This window comes from Montipora capricornis, chromosome 1, assembly GCF_036669925.1.
Source record: "Montipora capricornis isolate CH-2021 chromosome 1, ASM3666992v2, whole genome shotgun sequence".
Taxonomy (NCBI): domain Eukaryota; kingdom Metazoa; phylum Cnidaria; class Anthozoa; order Scleractinia; family Acroporidae; genus Montipora; species Montipora capricornis.
This window is the reverse complement of record NC_090883.1, coordinates 42,065,377-42,087,876: the sequence shown is the minus strand read 5'-3', so window position 1 is coordinate 42,087,876 and position 22,500 is coordinate 42,065,377. Positions and strand designations below refer to the sequence as shown.

At 41.9% G+C, this 22,500-nt stretch overlaps 2 protein-coding genes across 5 annotated transcripts in view; both read left to right on the top strand.

The window, feature by feature from the left end:
- Window positions 1–12,366, top strand: part of LOC138044681 (uncharacterized) — a 19,638-nt gene extending 7,272 nt beyond the window's left edge. For 2 of the 4 annotated variants that reach the window (XM_068891135.1, XM_068891143.1), the window contains 9 exons: window positions 161–232; window positions 1,314–1,400; window positions 6,493–6,644; window positions 8,311–8,425; window positions 9,529–9,595; window positions 9,725–9,862; window positions 10,607–10,684; window positions 11,100–11,170; window positions 11,652–12,366. In XM_068891135.1, the coding sequence (XP_068747236.1) occupies window positions 161–232; window positions 1,314–1,400; window positions 6,493–6,644; window positions 8,311–8,425; window positions 9,529–9,595; window positions 9,725–9,862; window positions 10,607–10,684; window positions 11,100–11,170; window positions 11,652–11,837 (966 nt within the window). In that variant the 3' untranslated portion in view covers window positions 11,838–12,366. The remainder of the gene's footprint in view (window positions 1–160; window positions 233–1,313; window positions 1,401–6,492; window positions 6,645–8,310; window positions 8,426–9,528; window positions 9,596–9,724; window positions 9,863–10,606; window positions 10,685–11,099; window positions 11,171–11,651) is intronic. The other 2 variants (XM_068891147.1, XM_068891141.1) reach the window with 2 other exon arrangements.
- Window positions 12,367–13,296: 930 nt separating this feature from the next.
- LOC138044536 (platelet binding protein GspB-like) overlaps window positions 13,297–22,500 on the top strand; it is a 10,239-nt gene continuing 1,035 nt past the window's right edge. The window contains exons 1-2 of the mRNA XM_068891023.1: window positions 13,297–13,915; window positions 15,593–22,500. The exon at window positions 15,593–22,500 is cut by the window's right edge and continues 1,035 nt beyond it. Coding sequence (XP_068747124.1) covers window positions 16,855–22,500 — 5,646 coding nt within the window. The 5' untranslated portion in view covers window positions 13,297–13,915; window positions 15,593–16,854. The remainder of the gene's footprint in view (window positions 13,916–15,592) is intronic.

Below are 22,500 nucleotides of genomic sequence, written 5' to 3'. Positions count from 1 at the left end.
GATACCGGTATTCTTCAAGGCCTGAGTAATGTTTTCAACATGATTGGCAGTTCTATTTAAAAATCATGGTAAACCACGCTAAGAGCAGAATATAGAGTGAATACCCAGTGATATAAATTTAGTAAAATGATATTAAAACAACTTGGGTTTTCCTCTTGAGGGTGTGTCCATCGGCATGGCAACTACTGACGTGAGAGATACTCAAGAGGCTGGAGATGTGCTGAACAAACAGGTTAGGTTTATTTGTTATTGGTGCTAAAATTAAATTCAAATTCTGATATAAATAAAAATATTAAAATAATATGAATTCAAAATAAATAGAAATAATGTCAACCAAAGGGAATATTAACTTTAATGATTGGTTTCATGGAGAATTTAATCAGGGGTGCAAGATTAAACAGAATGAGGGAGCCCTTGTGGTGTAATGATTGGGTTGGGACTCGTTTTGGTTTAAATACTGCTCTGATCCTGATTGGCTGAATTCAGCTCCACCATACTATGGAAATAACCAACTGTTTGAATTCCAGTTGGGTTTCAGAACAACATTATTGTTATGTACATTGTCATTGCAAGTCCTACATGTAATATTCATAATTATTCCACTATGATATGAATTTAGTAACTTTATGTTTTACTGTCAGAGGAGTTTAGTTTTGGTATCTTTGATTTACTTTGAAGGGATTCAAATTCCTCTTCATGAGAGATATGGCCGAAATTTAAGGGACACTGAAAAATGCAGGCTGCAGACTGTGCAGAGCATCTGTAAAAATATTAATGAAAATTCGGTTAGCCTGAAAATCAATCTGGATAGCCTAAATAGGCCTAAATAACGTTCAGGTTATCCTGTTTACAGTTAGCTCTCAATGCTAGTGAGGGTAACACCATATTTTACCCCTGGTCTGCACAGTCTGTAGTCTTCGTTTTGCTCTGACCGGAAATTTAAGCTAATTACATGTAGATGCATGTTAAGTTTGATATAAGCATCACTAGGTATTTCCTTAACTTTTAGTAACTTTAACATCATTTTTATCCAGACATGCAAGCAATAAATGTCACGTTTTTAGGCGACTATCTAATTTTACTCCTCAAGTACAGGCAGGCAGGCAGGCAAGGTAACCATGGCAGTAAAACAACCCAAAGCTAGACGGTAACGTTTTTGTTTTGTAAACTGGTAATTGGCACTTCGACTTAAAAAGACACTTTCTGGTGTTTGTCAAAATTTGCTGTTCATATTATTAGGTGTATTTGTGGACGGAAGTGCAAGATTTCAGTGAGAGGTTTTCAATCTGATCATTCTGCATTAATTTTTTCAGGGGTACAGAAGATTGAGCGCATTTTATGTTCCAAGGGTTCTTCTGAATATGCCTGCTGGATTTATTAGCATAACATTTGGACTCCAGGTTTGTGGCTTCATAGTGACTGTTGTGTCCAACTATCTTCATATCCCCAAGTTCCCATTGCAAAAATAATGCATTAACAAACCACGAAACCACTGAGCATCCACTAAACAATCAAACGTTTCTTTATTGTCAGTTCCAGTGAGCAATGTACTGATTTTATCAACCTGCAGCTCAAATTTTAGAATATGACCAAATAAAACTGGGTCTGTACATGACTGTACATTTGTTTGCTAACTTGAAAGCTCACAACAGCGACAGATTTCTTTATTACTTAGCTCTTATTAACCGAGCAGGAGGTCTGTATTGGAGAATCTTGACCGCGTTCGTTTGTACAGACCGAACGCAGTGAGGTCTGTACACACGACCGAGGTCAAGATTCTCCCATACAGACTGACTAAGCTCGGTTAATAAGATGTTTATTATATGGCAAACAAGAACAATTTAATTCGTTTAATGTAACTGGTTTGTACTAACTGACATTTTGCTCGCGAACGTCGATGAGTGGCGATGAGCTGAACTTAATTCTGTCAAAGTTTGCTCGTCATCCTCTCTTTTGTCATCATGCTGTTTGGCACTTCCATAAATAAATATTGGGAGAAGAAAATACTCAATATTTATACATTTAAGTTTACATCTTTTCACCGCAAAACATTACCGTTCTAGATCCTGATATAGATGGGAAAATCTAGACCGCGGTCAATATCGATTTTAGCCAATTAAATTCGTGAATTTTGTAGTTCCCAGTCCTCGTAAGACAGAGCCATATAATTAAAGAAAATTTTAAAGGCTTAGACATTATTAGCACAATGAAGAGCTATTCTACACACGCCTTGCCTTAAGACATGACTAAGGGAATAAGATCCCTCAGAAACGTGTTGCAAACAGGGGCCCGGTTGTTCAAAAGCCGATTAACGCTAATCCCAGATTAAAAATTAACGGAGGAGTTTGCCTCTGTGCTTCCAAATGCTTTTCAACGCTGATATTCGGCAAAACTTTACATTAGAATAAGTCAATCTTGAAAAACAAAATAAGCGAAAGAAACTTTCACCAAAAAGTTTATAGTGCGGTACGGCGTGTAATCCCATAGGACTTTCGTGCCGAAATTGACTTTTTCGCTGTTTTGCACTAATTTTGGGTCGAATAATAAGAATCCGATAGGGTTCAAATTTTCCGACCCCGTCTTTTCATGTATCTGGCTACTTAAGGATTTACTTTATGCTAATTAGATGCAAAAACGGTTTTGCAAATATTTTTGCTATAACTCAAGAAAAATTAGCTCAAGATACATTGACCAAACTTGACACGAATCTTGATCTTGATGACGTACATCGTATGACTTAAATTGGTTACCATGTCAACCAGCGATGACGTCAGGATTAACTACCTGCTATTTTGGTGGCGGCCATCTTGGATCCGCCATCTTGGACTTTCATTTTTCTAAAGCAAAACAGTACATTTTTGATAAACTTTAACTAACAAATGATTGCCATTACAAGCGATGTCCAGTTAGGTGAGGAACTTTCTTTATTTTTCGTTTTCTTTTTTTACAGTGCAACGCGCCTTACCGTGGCCACCTAACAAACTCCACGTTTGACAATCACACGTAAATACGCTAACTCAACAACCCATGCAACGTTGTGCGAACTTTGCAAGGAGGCGTGACTGTCAATCAAATTCATACATCCCGACTGGCAGACAATTTGTAAAAACTTTGTTAGGTGGCCATAGTAAGGCGCGTCGCACTGTAAAAGCATGCACTCTTTCAGTTTTCTTATACACAAATATCATTGACATTCGTTAGTCCCATAGTAACAATGCAGACGCTATTGGTCTTTTTTCTGTTATGTATATTAGCAGAAACCCATAAGGGCTGAAACGTGTAACGCGTGTTCACAGCTTCCGAATATTCACTGCGAACTGATTGGTTGAATGTTTCAGTGCTAAGTACCATATTTGGAAACCCCTCGCTCTTGTTGGTCCAAACATGGTACTTAGCAAATGGAATATTCAGAAGCTTGTTTCCCAGCACTCGAGGGGCCGTTACACGTTTCAACCCTTATGGGTTTCTGATATTAGCTAATGTACAGTTCCGTTAAAAGTGTTCGTGCGTAAAATGTGACTAAAGTTTTTATATAATAAGAGCATCATCATCCTCTTCCTCGTTATCAACTCGCGTGTCATCTGTGAATGGATCTGTGCAGCTTTTTCCGAAGCATTTTCAAAGAGGAGTGCATGGAATTCCGTTCTTGAACCAGCCGCAGCGTCTCTTTGCAGTCTAACTTGCAGCCGCATTTGGTAAGCTCAATAAAAGCTTGGGGTGCAGGGAGAGACAGGCACATAACGGGAATGTACGTGTATGCTCCTTGGTGTTCACTCCAGTCATTAGGGACCTTAAGCAAGGACGACGACGATGGCTACGAGAACGCAACAAATTTGCATATTCAGTAGGTAAAAACAATAGCTTGGCACGCCCTGCTCGTGCGTTTTACATTTTGATACATTTCTTTGCCGTTCTCGTCTTGACTACGACGTGAAATGATCAAATTTGAGGTCATGTGGAGGACGAGAGCACATGACGATCAATTTTCAATTTTCTCTCTGAATATCCACACCGTTCTCATCAATTTTATTCTTGGATTGCGCATTCACACTTTCCAAGCCGAACGACATGGAGTAATCGTAAAATTATTACAGTAACGGGAAATAATATTTTTAGGCAACGTTCTCGCAGCCGTCGTCGTCGTCCTTGCTTAAGGTCCCTATTCTCTTTAGTGGGAGGAAGATCTGGGCAGCTGGTGATATAGGATTTGTCGCGCATGGATATGAAGTTTGCGCGCGTGATGAGTAAGGAGGCACGAGTTGGAGGCAGCATCTCACCTTCCAAGTTCCTGGATCGAAAAAGCTCCCATCGAAGTTCAGAAAGGATGGTCAGTCCCGCTTTGCAGTATATTTGGCAGACTACTTTCTCTAGGTCTTAAACTTGAGTCGGCAATTCTCCGTTGGCTAACTGGTTTTAGATAAGACTATCACCAAGCTTTCTGAAACAGTCGATCGCGGGATGGTCGTCATCGAGTGCCATGTCAGCTTTTACCCAGGTCTTCTTCGTGATACCAACAAACTTCCCTCCCCAGTCGGATCCGGCGATGTGGCGCAATCCAATTAGATCTTGACACTTGTGTATTCCAATTGCTTGGACTCGCTGAATAACATCAATCTCTCTGTAGTTTGCGCCCTTGCCTGTCAAAAAGTTCAGGCTATTCAGGTTTCCATGGCAACCCCCTAGAGACCAAGTCGAGCAGCAGGACTAGCACTTTTACATTTAAATAACATCAGATTTCTTTTCACCTCTCCGATGCTGAACAACAACAAATCAAATAAATAATTTTTGTGTCTTTACGCTTATGTGCAGCTCAAGCTGATGACTTTCTTTTCAGGGCTCGAAATTGCGAAAATACGCCTAGAATTTGGAGTTTTACTGCTGTTTTTTTTTTTCACTTAGGCCTGGTTTAAACGTTGAATTTCACGTGCACCGAATCAAATACCAATTTGAGTCGCTTCAAATTAAAAAATGCGGTATTTGATTTAGACGTCGCATTTCACATGTGCCAAATAGAATTCGTGAGCGGATTCGGGAAACTGATGGCCAAAATAAAGTTTAATTTTTTCCTTCCGATGGCAAGTTGTAATGGAGATTATTTGGGCAAGCTTAAGGCTAACGCAGAAAATGGTGAACATCTGGATAAAATGAAACACTTTATTCGTATCTTCGACTGAACCCGCATTGAATTCATTTGAGTCGCATCGAATTGATTTACACGTCGCATTTGACATGCACCGAATTGAATTATTCGATTCGGTGCATGTGAAATTTGACGTCTAAAGCAGGCTTTAGACGTGAACGTGCGCTAATAAATGATAGATTTCTGGATCTCCAAGTAATTCAACTGTCCCTAGATTTAAAGAGCCTCAGATCTTTCCTGCTAGGCTTAAAATAAAGCCAATGCCTGATTCTCAAATTCGAGCAATGCATTTTCTTCTTATTCAATTATTAAAGCCTTACTTTTTATGGTGAAACAAGCTCTAAAACCTTTTCCCTTCTGATAAAACTGAAACTACGCTTACCTTGCTCATTCACTCTTCTCTGTTTGTGTCAGAAAGGAGAAACCCAGGACAACACTAATTGGAACGAGACAGCAGTGTGTTTTTCGGCCAGTCAAGCCAAACGTAAATTGACTTACGTTTTTAAACAAATTTAAGTCATACGACGTACCTCATCAAGGTCAAGTCTTGTTTCAAGTTTGGACAATGTATCTTGAGTTACAGCAAAGATATTCGCAAACCTTTTTTTGCAGCATGTAATTTGCATAACTTAATATAAATTAAATCCTGAAATACCCAGAAACGTGAAGACGGGGTCGGAAAATTTAAACCCCATCGGATTTCTATTATTCGACCCACAATTAGTGCAAAACAGCGAAAAAAAGTCCTGCGGGAGCGATTTTTCGGAAAAACCGGACCGCACTATTACTCTAATCCTGGATTAAGTTAATCGGCTTTTGAACAACCGGGCACAGGAGCCCGTGACTAGAAGATAAACAACAGCCTTATATTCCTGTCACGGCGTTTTCACAGACTGATTTATTTTTTAGATTGAACTTCCCATAAATTAGACTCCCGCAGGAACCTAATGACCAATCACAAGAGACTAACTTGACATCAAAGAATCACTGAACCCTTTGTCTTTTGCGGATAAGGTAGCCTTAAAATAGATCGGTCTGTAAAAATGCCCTGGGAGCTGTACACTCCTACTCATGGGCTCCTGTGCAACTGACCTAATTGCATTACATTGCAAGTAAGGGACAGTGGATTCAGGGAAGTGGGGCCCTTAATCTTCTCCCTCCCTTACTCTCAAGCATAAATTCAGTACCGTTTTAGGGAAATGACTCAAGGCAATTGCAGAAAAAGCATTGGCAAATTGTTCACCTCTTGTCCACCTCTGGTAATTCCTTTCAATCCCCTCCGGTGAAAAAAAATGTTTTCTGCCATCCCTGGATTTATCATGGTCATGATACGTTTCCTTCTTGTTCATCAGGGTCCAAATCACGCAGTCTGCACTGCGTGCGCAGCTGGTGCGCATGCTATTGGGGATGCCTTTCGGATGATCCGCTACGGTGATGCCGATGTGATGGTCGCTGGTGGAGTTGAAGCGTGCATATCGCCGCTTGCTATGGCGGGGTTTTGCAAGTATGTGAAATAATAAAAGTAACGTTTGTATTCATCTTTGTGGGGGTTCGTTGGGTACTCTTAGGGGGAGAAGAAAGTGTGAAATGTGGAGAAAAATAAGTACAATCAGAGGGTGACTAACAGTGGAAAATGGACACAATGAAAAGTGGAAATACGAAATACGGTCATCAGAGTGGAAGGATCAGGACGTTTGCACGTCCCTGATCGTTTAGGTTGAATCTGCAACTTTTTCTTTCCGGCTACGCCTTCCGTCCACACGTATCCGGCGAATTCGCTCGCGAATCCGAAACGTTTTAAATACGTTTTCCAGGGTGGATATTTTTGAATCCGATATGAATCCGGAACCGTGTGGACGCCAAATCCGGATATTTTTTTCATCCGGATTACGTAACAAGATCGAGCCCAGATCCTTACCGTGAATCAGTTGTCAAGATGGCTGCCGAGGGCTTCATGGCGCATGCTCTGTTACCCTTGTTTCCTTGAGGAGTCCTGAGCACTAGAGTGAATCCGGATACGTCTCGGATTCGTGTGGACGGGCCAATTCGATTTGAATACGCTACGTGTGGATGGAAATATTTTTGAATCCGGGAAGAAAAGTTGCGGATTCAAAAATATCCGGATACTTGTGGACGGGACCTTAGTGATTATCGATTGTTATCGATTATCAATGTCATCGATAATCGATAAGAATCGATCAATTATTTTACAATGACTGCAAAAATTCTCGCGCGCTCGTTGGCTAATTTTTATTGTCAATAAGCGGACAGACACATAAATTTATAATTTACGCGATAATGACGCGATATTGCTCGCGTCAGCTTGAAGTTTCTCGCATTTTTGTCTCGCTTTCTTCTCGTGTTTCGACTTAATTTTGACCCCTCTGCCATTTTGTTATAGTAAAAAACAAATTGATTTCAGTTTTTCATGCGTCTCTCCTGTTATTGACAATGAATTTCGCCATAACATTGTCAAAGTAGTCTGCGGATCCACTCGGCTATCGCCTCGTGGATCCACAGCTACTTTGACAATGTTATGACGCAATTCATGATCAATAACAGGACAGACGCATGAAAAACTGACATCAATTTATTAAAATGACATATATTTGAAGGTTGAACTAATCAATAAGACTTTTTCTTTGACTCTTGAGTTTCAGACTAACGCGATCATCAGACAGACTTTAATGAAGAGTATCGCTTACTTTTTATTGATTAGTTCAACCTTCAAATATACTACGCTCTGCGAAACGCATCGAGCACTCTACCACAAGGATAGACTATACTCAAGATTTATCAATGAAATAACATCGATTTTCATCGATTACCAATAGGAACGCCAATCGATGACATTCGATGAAGTTCGCGGCTACTTTTGTGTGATTATCGATTGGTCATCGGTTGACCGATGCCAATCGATGCCAATTAATTAACGTAATCGATTGCCATCGATTGATCGATTGATTGTCCGATCATCGATTTTCATCGATTGTTCAGGCCCTGATCAATGTGAAGGGAAAAATGAAGGAGGCAGCGACAAAGGAAGATTCGAATATCAATCTTGTGCTTAAACACAAGGAATGAATTTTATGTGAGCACTTGTACCAATGACCAATGAAAAGCAATACGAAGATAATGTTGCTGTGTGTGCTTGTTATTCTTGAGAACAGAATGCGTGCGCTGACCACAAAATTCAATGACCATCCCCAAGAAGCATCACGACCCTTTGACAGTCAGAGATCAGGATTTGTCATGGGTGAAGGGGCTGGAATTCTGGTTTTAGAGGTACGAACTTGTTTTCGAGTAGACATGAAATTTATTTGGGAGTAGCGTAAATTAACGTTGACAAAAACTTGTAAGGAGATGGATAGCAATTTCTTATGTTAATTAAAATCAGTTCAGAAATAGGAGTGGGTGACGTGTTACGTAAATTACTTAAACGGAGCTATGCGCATGGCAAAATGTCACTCGGTAAAGTTGCATAAATTTTGCCAGCAGAATCTCGAGAAGAATGAGAGATATTTAAGGGGGCTTTTTCTAGCTCAATTTGAAGGGAATCAACAGCACTGATGCCGTGCAGTAAAAAAAAAGAAGAGAACTTAATACATACATGTGCAATGTAATGGAGTGGTATTGTGATTTGCCTGTGCATCCTAGTGGCATATGGGGCTAGGCCCAAGCTTCCATCCAGAGTTTAGAAAATACTTACAGTCAAAACGGCCGAAAAAATCTTTGGAGGATGACGCAGAACTTGAGCAGAACTTCGAGGGGAAGGAGCGATTTTTACAAGCACTACCGGAAAGCAGAATAAGCCATTTTACGAACAGAAATTGGCCAACTTTGTCACCTTGTGTCAAGAGCGGAAAAATGAATCGCCCATGCTATATAAGCGCGGGAAACCGTTCAACCGGCAATCGTTGATAACCACGGGAAAATATTTGTCCGGTGCAAAGTACGGGAAGTTGTCCAATAGGTGGCGAGCGCGGGAAAGTGTTTATCCAGTGCCAAGAGAAGGACTTAGTCCAGTTGTTTATAAGCACCGGGAAATATTCATCCAGGGCCAAGAGAGGGAAAAGAGGGACATAGTGCGCGGGAAAATGTTCGTCCGGTGCTAATTGCTGTTGGCAAACGCGGGAAAGCGCTTAACCAGTGCCAAACGCAGGACAATTGCTATTTAATTATTTCATAATGCAGGAAGAAAAACAAACAACTGTTGCTTAGGCAGGCGTTCAGGTCAAAAAACATCTAAAGCGGGAAACACTGTTAGTGATTTTCTTACGCGGAAAGAAAGTTTACTGAGGCAGCGTCTGCATTATGCCAAATGAGTCATCTTTGTGCACATCAAGTGAGTTTTCACTTCACACTTTGGTTTGAATGTTTTTCTACAGGAATACGAACATGCGGTTAGTCGTGGTGCCAAGATTTACGCTGAAATTATTGGATACGGACTTTCAGGTATCAGTTGTATTCGTAAAGTCTTTATTAAGTTTTTGAGTGTTTCGGTACGATGCCTTGCGCCATCTTCTTAGAGCTGTGAAAAGGAGCCTTTGATTATCATACGGCTTCCTCTTTTTGTTGTTACAGGTGACGCTTTTCATATCACTGCCCCGTCGGAGGGAGGGTATGGAGCATATTTAGCTATGAAAAATGCTCTTAGGGATGCGAGACTCGTACCACAGGACATCCATTACATTAACGCGCACGCCACATCTACGCCCATTGGTAAGATTGAACATTTGAGAAATCGTCGCCGCTTCAAATCCCATCTGGGGCTCACATTTTTCCGAGTTTCCATTTGATACATAAAATCTTTCATGTAGTATTTCTTACATTGCTCGCTTCGGGGGTCGGTTGGTTACATCCTTGATATGCCTTAGTGTGACTGGGTGATGCAGTTATCGAGGTGTTATCGCCGATATGCCGTAATGTGACGATGCGATGCAGTTATGAGGCATACGTGCAGGGATGGCGCAGTGGTGATAGTATTCCCAGACTCGGCGTCATAAATGTACGTGAGTTGAATTTCTTGGTTCCCTACCCTGCACCGAGAAGTTTTTCTTCCGGTTCTCCGGTTTTCCCTTCTCCTCAAAAACCAACATTTGATTTGATTTGATTTGATTTGTTGATTCCAGTTGACAGTGTCCCCAATTAGTGCTCCAGCGCGAGAAGACTAGACACTTGAATAAAGTTCCTTTCCTCTTACGTGGTAATCTGAAATTTGACCGTGTGGCTGCTTGATGCAGTTCTAGTCAATACCCACATTTCACCCTTACTCGCCAGAGTCTCCAGTCGCGCAGTGGTTAGAACATCCGACTAGATCACGGAGGGTGGTTCAAATCCCTTCTAACTGTGCATCACATAGCATACTCTCGTTCATTGTCTAACCCTTACTTATAAAGACAGTTAATGAAATAGAACCTAAAAAAAATGGAAATTTCTTTTCTTTGTTACGTTTATGATTAACAGGAGATGCTGGCGAAAACAATGCGATAAAAACATTGCTTGGGAGCCACGCCAAAAACGTTCAGGTATCATCTACAAAAGGTAAAAATTATCTCGCAAGGAAGCGATCCATGAGATAGCGAGTTGATCATTTCTCTAACACGATTTATACTTTGAGATGAAATGACGTTCTCGAAAATAATGGCTTCTTTATTTTAGACCAGAGTATTCCAAATCAAAATAACGTGAAACATGGAGCAAATCAAGTGCTAACAAAAATTCATTGCCTTGGCGTTGGCCAAATGGTTCTTTGTCATTATCATGAAACGCACTTTTTACGGTGTTGCGTTTTTAGAATACTCAGGAGAAGTAAGTCCCGAAACCGCTCCGTTATATAGGTCCTGTTTAGACGCTGTACCTTACATAAGCCGAATCGAATTCACTGTTTTAAGTCATCTTCACAGCTTTTGAACTGAACCAAAGAGAACACGTTGAATTACAATGTATTTGTTTTCAGGAGCTACCGGTCATTTGCTTGGTGCCGCAGGTGCAGTGGAAGCCATATTTTCCGTCCTAAGCGTCGCGGAGGTACGTTCCGTAACTCCACTTTGGTACCTTCCAGGTTTGCTTTTGGTACAATATTTGTGATGATCGCTTGGTTTAAATGTTTTGGGTCAAAACAAAGTTTATACAGTCCCGAAATCAAAAGAACTTTGCAGACTTGTTAGTTCGGCTATTAGTACATCGGACCACCTTTCGGTGGTTGAAATTCGGCCTGATCAGACACTTAAGGGTTTAACTTAGGAGAAAGTATAAACCACGTGTTCAAGTGGTTATCCTTGGTAGCCATTTTAGTTAAAGACGGTAAGCTTTAGGTGCGGTCTCAAAATACTGGACCATGAACAACCTACTCACCGTTTTCAGTGAGTAACCGGCCCTAGCTTTTGATTTTTGTACATCGTTGTGAAACGCATTTAAGAAGACTCGTTTTTGCAAACGCGCTGTTAAGCGGTGTCTGATAATCATGATCGTCAATGGTAAAGATGATGGTCGTGGTCCTTTCTTACAGGGTTTAGTTCCTCCCACATTGAACTTGCATGGCGTGGATTCAGAAGAAGAGTTTGACTTGAATTACGTGCCACTACGATCCCAGCAACTTAATGCACCAGAGCCGAGAACGGCGCTAACAAACTCGTTTGGTTTCGGCGGTACCAATGCATCTTTGTGCTTCAGACAGTTCACCAATACCAAGTAAATACCCCATCCGGGGAACCAGTGCTGCTGGCTTCGGAGGAAACGCGAAGGGTCTCCGTTTCCCGTTATCCAATCAGGAAAAGTATTATATTGGCTCTGATATGCTTTCCTTATTCTATTCGGTTCTGAGGGGCTGCTCATCGAGAGCACTATCTTCGGAATTCCCTTTTTTAACAAGATCCATTTCTTAAGGTGTATTAAGTAATTTAGTGCCATTTAGGGCAAGCTACCTTCTTCAGAAGGAATCGAGAAAGGAGTACAGATGGCCGCCTAGAAATTTTAGGCGGAGAATTGCACTCGCTAGACCCGGCCGCAAACGAAAACTGCAATCGTGTTTACATGTTTGGTGAGAGGACCTGCTTCAGTTACGCAGTCCGGATATTGACTTGTGGTGAGATAGAAACGAGACTAGGGAGGGTGAAGAGGCCACAAAACTTGACGTCTGGGGGTCCCTCTTTGACATTGTTATAAACCAGTAGTCTTTGGAGATTTATGTATGTAAGTTTGAAATAAAATGACAGCGTATGATATTCATGGAGACCCTTTTTCTTCGCGAAAAAAACTGCGAAAGTAACCAAGTGTTGCAATTGAACACTTGTGACAGACTTAGAGCCGTCCCTTTCCCTTCATCACGCGCGCAACGACTGCTTCCTTCGAGAAGCACGCGCTAAGGCTGCCTTACGCGAGGAAACAAATATCCCAATCTAACCTTGGTGTCGGCAGCCAAGTTGGCTGCAGCTACACTTTGGCTTTGCGAAATCCGACGAGGCATGAAAGGATTCTGTTTTTTCTTTATTGTTGTGTCCATAGCTGTCCTTTCAGCTGTGTAAACTCCAATTTTGTCTGTCCTTGCGTTATTTTATTTTGTCAGTACGTGTCAACTCTGTTGTGTGAATTGACGGTTTGCGTAAAGATATTGAAAAAACAATATTTGCAATTAGTGTGGGCAACAAACTTTGCCTATTGCAATATTTTAATAATAAAAGGATTTATTGCTCTGTAAGGACAGGCGGCAAGCTTGTTTCGGAAAAAAAATCCCGACTTCTTCTTGTAACTAATCATTGGGACGCTTTTGCTTATATTCTTGGGGACGAAAACTAAGGAGTTTTGGATTGTGTTTTTGATAGGCTATCACGCTAAAAATGCTATTTTTCATGTTCAGACCGGTTAGAAGTAAGAGCTGATAAACTTAAAATTGCCTTTCCTGGTTAAACTGGCCGGTGAAAAAAGGAAAGTTTTCTTGTGTCCTTTATAATACTTAACTGACTTAATTATATGCAACCCAACCAAGCACTTTCGAAACTAATCCGCCAAAATGTGTCTATCATTAAACAAGCGCTTTTCACCTGTCACCTGAAAGTGTTTGTGAAAATGATGTCTTGACAGTTCTATGGATTTGTTTGGTTTGCTTGCTTGCTTGCCGTGTCGATCCAAGTTTGCGGTTAATTTTTCCCTGTAATTTTTTTAAAGCGAGAAGGGCTTTTAGCTTTTTTTCTCAACTTGAAAAGGCCGCATGAATGGGAGTTTGCGCCCCACACAAAATGTCCGCTCGCATAGGTTACACCTTTGTTCGTTTCAGTTAATGAAATGTTGCTTGCCAAGACGTCAAAACGATAGACAGCACAGACGACTCAACTGAGTGCTTGTGTTTGTTTGAATTGGTGTTATCGTACTTTGCGAAACTTCGTATCCTATGTTTTTTTTGCCCGAATGGTTCAAACAGGACTCATCTGAGACGACAGTTTTTCGGAACAACGCATTAAGTGCGACAATTAGTATCCAGAGAGAAATCCAGAAGCAAGAGCAATCGGCAGCTTGGGCGCCGCACTGTTAGTAGCAATAGTTGCGCTCTTTGCCTGGGTCAACCTGCAAATAGATATCACAAATATGATGTAAACGACCAGTTAGGATTTTGAGTGGAACAACCTTTGGGTCCCTTCGCGACCGTTTACAGCGTCCTACATTTTTGCAAGTTGTTGAAAATCTTAACTTATCGAGCAACCGGGAGGTCTGATCGTTTTAGTGAAGTCTCAAAAGCCAAGATGAGGGCCTCCAGGATGCAGAAATGTACAAAACGAGGTAAGAAAACCAACGTTTCGTTTCATCAACGCGATACGACGTAGTCTACAGTTTCTTAATGATACCAGCATTTGGTTAAAAATTGTGTTTTGTCTCCCTCCCACCTGTTAAAATCACCGCGTATTAATTATGCCAAACACGTCGAAAGTAAAAAAATCTTTCGGATGAAACGGCACTACAAAATTTTGAGCCGGTTGTTAAGTTGTACCACGAAAGTTAAGAGCTGTTATTCACAATATGGCCACTTTTATTGCTTTTTCGGTGGACTAACCATAGGCATTCGTTATGTCATTGTGTTTGCTTGCTTTTGTACGAACACCGTCATCTACTGTGCCTATGTTCCCCACGAAGAAGCCGTGACTTCTTAATGTTTGTTTGAATTTGCATTGTGTTCATGCCAACCCTTAGAGTTTGAAATCCTCACATCTTGTAGGGGAGTCTAAAAGTCAAGCGTTCATACACATATAAGCTGTTGGCAAAATGGGAGACTGACTTGAAAAGTAAATTTGTATAAGGGAGCCGATATATAAAGCGTTTATACTACTTCACAAAGTAAATTGTGCGAAGGATCTTTTTGGTTGCTGAATTCGGCCACCTCTCCTCTTGAGCGCGACTTAAAGTAGCCTTCCTTACAACACAATCCTATCTCTTAACTTTATTTTACTTCCAGGAATATCTTTAAATTAATCGTAAGTCTGACGAGGGCGTTTTTTCTTAAGACTTAACTGAAACCGCCAAATCGTTTTGTTTATTAATACTAACGTGTTGTTTATTTAAATTTTAGATTTTAGTTATATTTGCAACTTCGCATGTTATGCTTTTGAATCATTGTTGGCGTAATTTTACACCATAAAGTGATGCTGCGCCATCTTCTGGATTTTTCTATGCTTTATCCAGGTCCATAAAATTCGCTTGAACTTCCCTAAACGATGAAACTGTTTATTCCAAATTTTAAGCTTCCTGTTAAAAAATTTGGAAGCCTTATGACCGCTATTTGAGGGTAATTTCCTAACGTTTCATGCCTATCAACGCGGTTTCGCGGGAGGTGAGGATGAGGCCGCGGTCATTTACCTGCTTTCAAACAGGTGTAGCAACACAGCTCCGTTCACAGAGCATTGTTCAGGTATCACAGAGGTCATCAGTTCGAGTCTGATTTAATAGCATATCTTGAGACTTGAGACGCAGGAGGCGGCGTGGCCGCATGGTTTGGGCGCTTGACTTAGAATTCGGAGTTCTCGGCCTCCAGACCCAATCTGACCACTAGCTGAAGTTTTTCCTGGTAATATCTGGCTCACCCTCTAGGCTGCGCTTGTAAAAGGACAACTGGGGTCAATTAAATAAAACTTTTACACGTGTAATTTACAAGTGTAGCTATTGTTCTCAGACTCTAAAACAATGGCTACAATTGTAAATTACACGTGTAAAAGTTTTATTAAATTGACCCCAGGTTTGCCTCAGGCCAGTTGGGATTTTTAAAAGTTGTTCTGTTCTGTTGTTTCGTTAACCATGAAAAGCCCCCGTAGGGAGTGGTCAATTAAGTAATTATTTATTAACTTCTTTAACCACAAAAGGCGCCTATACAATGCGCGTTCCAGTTCTTTACCAAAAAAAAGGATCAACTGGAAAAGAAAGTGCAAACATCAGGAAAGCCGATACAATTTTTACTTTACTTTTTAGAGCTCTGGCCGGTTTTCCAATGTTCCTTGCTTTGCTTTTTATGGAAGGGAATACTCATCGTTGGCTTCCCAAGCACGGTTCGTGGAACCTCAGACTTGCAGCTAGGATCCACCACTGGCTTTCAGATGCTCAAAACAACGTTGGAAGAAACAGCAGTCTTAGATGCAAATTCAGGCGTAACGAAATCTTCAATCACTGTTCCTCACGAAAACGGTTCCAAATTAGAATCACGTATAAGACCTACTGAACACTCTTCCCGTTCATCAACAGACTTCCCCACAAAAAGACGCGTGGTGAGAAGTACTTCCTCATCTGCTGTCGTTAGCGTCGGGCTATCCACTGTTGAGAGTACAACCTTATCACCTGAAGTGTCATCGGTAAACCTGTCATCTCCTGGAGTATCCTTAACATCAATAATTGGTACAAGTAGCTATCTGTTAATCAGAAAATCAGTTGTGGCTGGGAGATCGCCTCTTGCAGTACATCAAACCAGAGCCAAAGTATCTTCAGCCTCTCTTGTGTTGGTGCAATCGTCTTCCATAGTGTCCCATGGAGCCGTTTCCAGCAGTTTTTCAAGAAGGACTCCTTCGTTGTTGATAGTAAGCTCGAATGTGTCAGTAATTGCAAGCCAATCAGTTTTGTTGTCAGTCTCGTCTGTGCTATACTCATCTAAAGCAGTGAAGGCAACATCTGAGAGTCTAAGCCACTCAGGGAAAAGTGGTTTCATATATGTCTCGGAAAGCTCGAGATTGGCAATAGTCGAAAGGACTTCTGTCTTACCTTCAGGGCCATCTTCACTAGTTACATCCTCAGAAGTCATATCCACATTAACTGTTTCAAGTAGCCCAGTGTAAATTGGCCCGACATCATTGTCAGTGACATCCAGAAAAACAATAATCGATAGCACATCCGTTTCGTATTCTCTGTCTTCTGTAGTAGTATCGCGTTTAAGTATTGTTTCAACGAGTTTGGTCGATAGTATTTCATCATCTTTGACAATAAGGCCGTCTCTCCCAGTATTTGAGACTACATCGAAGTCGTCTTCAGTGTCCTTTTCTAGAACGGTGTCAAAAATAGTTGTTTTAAGCAGCCTGGCAGGAAGTACTTTGTCGTCGTTTGCAGGAAGGCCTAGTGTGTCACTAGATCCAAGTCAATCAGTATTGCAGTCAAAATCCTCGGTGCTGGAATCATCGTCAGCTTTGGTGTCCGGATCATTTTCTTTGAGAAGCTCCCTAACTAGCGATTACTCGGCTGTGTCAGGAATGTCAAGTGTAGAAACAGATCAGACATTTTCTGTGTTGGAAAGAGATTCATCTTTGTTAGCTGCATCTTCAGTCTCCATACGGAAATCAAGTGTTTTGAGAAGCGTGGTGAGAAGTACTTCGTCATCTGCTTCCGTTAGCGTTGGATTATCCACGGTCAACAGTACATCCCTATCACCTGCAGTGTCATCGGTAAACCTGTCATCTCCTGGAGTATCCTTAACATCAATAATTGGTACAAGTAGCTATCTGTTAATCAGGGAATCAGTTGTGGCTGGGAGATCGCGTCTTGCAGTACATCAAACCAGAGCCAAACTATCTTCAGCCTCTCTTGTGTTGGTGCAATCGTCTTCCATAGTGTCCCATGGATCCGTTTCCAGCAGTTTTTCAAGAAGGACTCCTTCGTTGTTGATAGTAAGCTCGAATGTGTCAGTAATGGCAAGCCCATCAGTTTTGTTGTCAGTCTCGTCTGTGCTATACTCATCTAAAGCAGTGAAGGCAACATCTGAGAGTCTAAGCCGCTCAGTGACAAGTAGTTTAATATATGTGTCGGAAAGCTCGAGATTGGCAATAGTCGAAAGGTCTTCTGTCTTACCTTCAGCGCCATCTTTGCTAGTTACATCCTCACAAGTCATATCCACATTAACTGTTTCAAGTAGCCCAGTAGAAAGTAGCCCGACATCCGTGGCAGTGACATCCAGAAGGGGAATAATCGATTTTACATCCATTTCGCCTTCTCTGTCCTCTGTGGTAGAGTCATCTCCTGTGGTAGTATCGAGTTTAAGTATTGTTTCAAGGAGCTTGGTCAACAGTAGTTCATCATCTTTGACAGCAAGGCCATCTCTCCCGGTATTTGAGACTACATCGAAGTTGTCTTCGGTGTCCTCTTCTGGAACGGCGTCACAAATAGTTGTTTCAAGCAGCCTGGCAGGAAGTACTTTGTCGTCGTTTGCAGGAAGGCCTAGTGTGTCACTAGATCCAAGTCAATCAGTATTGCAGTCAAAATCCTCGGTGCTGGAATCATCGTCAGCTTTGGTGTCCGGATCATTTTCTTTCAGAAGCTCTCTAACTAGCGATTACTCGGCTGTGTCAGGAAGGTCAACTGTAGAAACACATCAAACAACTTCTGTGTTGGAAAGAGATTCATCTTTATTAGCTGCATCTTCAGTCTCCATACGGAAATCAAGTGTTTCGAGAAGCGTGGTGAGAAGTACTTTGTCATCTGCTTCCGTTAGCGTTGGACTATCCACGGTTAAGAGTACAGCCCTATCACTTGCAGTGTCATCGGTGAACCTGTCATCTCCTGGAGTATTGTTAACATCGGTAATTGGTACAAGTAGCTATGTTTTGAGCAGGGAATCGGCTGTGGCTGTGAGCTCGTCTCTTGCAGTAGATGAAACCACAGCTGAAGTATCTTCAGCATCTCTTGTGTTGGTGCAATCGTCTTCCGTAATGTCCCATGGAGCCGTTTCCAGCAGTTTTTCAAGAAGGACTCCTTCGGTGTTGATAGTAAGCTCGAATGTGTCAGTAATTGAAAGCCCATCAGTTTTGTTGTCAGTGTCGTCTGTGCTATACTCATCTAAAGCGGTGAAGGCAACGTCTGAGAGTGTAAGCCGCTCAGTGAGAAATAGTTTAATATATCTGTCGGAAAGCTCGAGATTGGCAACAGTCGAAAGGACTTCTGTCTTACCTTCAGCGCCATCTTCGCTAGTTACATCCTCACAAGTCATATCCACATTAACTGTTTCAAGTAGCCCAGTAGAAAGTGGCCCGACATCCGTAGCAGTGATATCCAGAAAAACAATAATCGATAGCACATCCGTTTCGTATTCTCTGTCTTCTGTGGTAGTATCGAGTTTAAGTACTGTTTCAACGAATTTGGTCGATAGTTTTTCACCATCCTTGTCAGCAAGGCCATCTCTCCCTGTATTTGAGACTACATCGAAGTTGTCTTCAGTATCCTCTTCTGGAACGGTGTCACAAATAGTTGTTTCAAGCAGCCTGGCAGGAAGTACTTTGTCATCGTTTGCAGGAAGGCGTAGTGTGTCACTAGATCCAAGTCAATCAGTATTGCAGTCAAAATCCTCGGTGCTGGAATCATCGTCAGCTTTGGTGTCCGGATCATTTTCTTTGAGAAGCTCCCTAACTAGCGATTACTCGGCTGTGTCAGGAATGTCAAGTGTAGAAACAGATCAGACATTTTCTGTGTTGGAAAGAGATTCATCTTTGTTATCTGCATCTTCAGTCTCCATACGGAAATCAAGTGTTTCGAGAAGCGTGGTGAGAAGTACTTTGTCATCTGCTTCCGTGAGCATTGGATTACGCACGGTTAAGAGTACAGCCCTATCACTTGCAGTGTCATCGGTGAACCTGTCATCTCCTGGAGTATTGTTAACATCGGTAATTGGTACAAGTAGCTATGTTTTGAGCAGGGAATCGGCTGTGGCTGTGAGCTCGTCTCTTGCGGTAGATGAAATAACAGCTGAAGTATCTTCTGCATCTCTTGTGTTGGTGAAATCAACTTCCGTAGTGTCCCATGGAGCCGTTTCCAGCAGTTTTTCAAGAAGGACTCCTTCGGTGTTGATAGTAAGCTCGAATGTGTCAGTAATGGCAAGCCCATCAGTTTTGTTGTCAGTGTCGTCTGTGTTACACTCATGTAAAGCAGTGAAGGCATTATCTGAGAGTGTAAGCCGCTCAGTGAGAAGTAGTTTAATATATGTGTCGGAAAGCTCGAGATTGGCAATAGTCGAAAGGACTTCTGTCTTACCTTTAGCGCCTTCTTCGCTAGTTACATCCTCACAAGTCATATCCACATTAACTGTTTCAAGTAGCCTAGTGCAAAGTGGCCCGACATCCGTGGCAGTGACATCCAGAAAAACAATAATCGATAGCACATCCATTTCGTCTTCTCTGTCTTCTGTGGTAGTATCGAGTTTAAGTATTGTTTCAAGGAGCTTGGTCAATAGTAGTTCCTCATCTTTGACAGTAAGGCCGTCTCTCCCAGTATTTGACACTACGTCGAAGTTGTCTTCAGTGTCCTCTTCTGGAACGGTGTCACAAATAGTTGTTTCAAGCAGCCTGGCAGGAAGTACTTTGTCATCGTTTGCAGGAAGGCGTAGTGTGTCACTAGATCCAAGTCAATCAGTATTGCAGTCAAAATCCTCGGTGCTGGAATCATCGTCAGCTTTGGTGTCCGGATCATTTTCTTTCAGAAGCTCTCTAACTAGCGATTACTCGGCTGTGTCAGGAATGTCAAGTGTAGAAACAGATCAGACATTTTCTGTGTTGGAAAGAGATTCATCTTTGTTAGCTGCATCTTCAGTCTCCATACACAAATCAAGTGTTTCGAGAAGCGTGGTGAAAAGTACTTTGTTATCTGCTTCCGTTAGCATTGGATTACCAACGGTTAAGAGTACAGCCTTATCACCTGAAGTGTCATCGGTGAACCTGTCATCTCCTGGAGTATTGCTAACATCGATAATTGGTACAAGTAGCTATGTTTTGAGCAGGGAATCGGCTGTGGCTGTGAGCTCGTCTCTTGCGGTAGATGAAACCACAGCTGAAGTATCTTTAGCATCTCTTGTGTTGGTGCAAACGTCTTCCGTAGTGTCCCATGGAGCCGTTTCCAGCAGTTTTTCAAGAAGGACACCTTCGGCGTTAATTATACGCTCGAATGTGTCAGTAATGGCAAGCCCATCAGTTTTGTTGTCAGTGTCTATGGTGCTATACTCATCTAAAGCAGTGAAGGCAACATCTGAGAGTCTAAGCCGCTCAGTGACAAATAGTTTAATATATGTGTCGGAAAGCTCGAGATTGGCAATAGTCGAAAGGACTTCTGTCTTACCTTCAGTGCCGTCTTCGTTAGTTACATCCTCACAAGTCATATCCGCATTAACTGTTTCAAGTAGCCCAGTGCAAAGTGGCCCGACATCCGTGGCAGTGACATCCAGAAAAACAATAATCGATAGCACATCCGTCTCGTATTCTCTGTCTTCTGTGGTAGTATCGAGTTTAAGTATTGTTTCAACGAGTTTGGTCGATAGTATTTCATCATCTTTGTCAGCAAGGCCATCTCTCCCGGTATTTGAGACTACATCGAAGTTGTCTTCAGTATCCTCTTCTGGAACGGTGTCACAAATAGTTGTTTCAAGCAGCTTGGCAGGAAGTACTTTGTCATCGTTTGCAGGAAGGCCTAGTGTGTCACTAGATCCAAGTCAATCAGTATTGCAGTCAAAATCCTCGGTGCTGGAATCATCGTCAGCTTTGGTGTCCGGATCATTTTCTTTGAGAAGCTCCCTAACTAGCGATTACTCGGCTGTGTCAGGAATGTCAAGTGTAGAAACAGATCAGACATTTTCTGTGTTGGAAAGAGATTCATCTTTGTTAGCTGCATCTTCAGTCTCCATACGCAAATCAAGTGTTTCGAGAAGCGTGGTGAGAAGTACTTTGTCATCTGCTTCCGTTAGCATTGGATTACCCACGGTTAAGAGTACAGCCTTATCACCTGCATTGTCATCGGTGAACCTGTCATCTCCTGGAGTATTGTTAACATCGATAATTGGTACAAGTAGCTATGTTTTGAGCAGGGAATCGGCTGTGGCTGTGAGCTCGTCTCTTGCGGTAGATAAAACCACAGCTGAAGTATCTTTAGCATCTCTTGTGTTGGTGAAATCAACTTCCGTAAGGTCCCATGGAGCCGTTTCCAGCAGTTTTTCAAGAAGGACTCCTTCGGCGTTGATAGTAAGCTGGAATGTGTCAGTATTGGGAAGCCCATCAGTTTTGTTGTCAGTGTCGTCTGTGCTATACTTATCGAAAGCAGTGAAGGCAACATCTGAGAGTCTAAGCCGCTCAGTGAGAAGTAGTTTAATATATGTGTGGGAAAGCTCAAGATTGGCAATAGTCGAAAGGACTTCTGTCTTACCTTCAGCGCCATCTTCGCTAGTTACATCCTCACAAGTCATATCCACATTAACTGTTTCAAGTAGCCCAGTGCAAAGTGGCCCGATATTCATGGCAGTGACATCCAGAGAAACATCAATCGATAGCACATCCATTTTGCCTTCTCTGTCTTCTGTGGTAGTATCGAGTTTAAGTATTGTTTCAAGGAGTTTGGTCAATAGTAGTTCCTCATCTTTGACAGCAAGGCCGTCTCTTTCAGTATTTGAGACTACATCGAAGTCGTCTTCAGTGTCCTCTTCTGGGACGGTGTCACAAATAGTTGTTTTAAGCAGCCTGGCAGGAAGTACTTTGTCATCGCTTGCAGGAAGGCGTAGTCTGTCACTAGATCCAAGTCAATCAGTATTGCAGTCAAAATCCTCGGTGCTGGAATCATCGTCAGCTTTGGTGTCCGGATCATTTTCTTTGAGAAGCTCCCTTACTAGCGATTACTCGGCTGTGTCAGGAATGTCAAGTGTAGAAACAGATCAGACAACTTCTGTGTTGGAAAGAGATTCATCTTTGTTAGCTGCATCTTCAGTCTCCATACGCAAATCAAGTGTTTCGAGAAGCGTGGTGAGAAGTACTTTGTCATCTGCTTCCGTTAGCGTTGGATTATCCACGGTTAACAGTACAGCCTTATCACCTGCAGGGTCATCGGTGAACCTGTCATCTCCAGGAGTATTGTTAACATCGGTAATTGGTACAAGT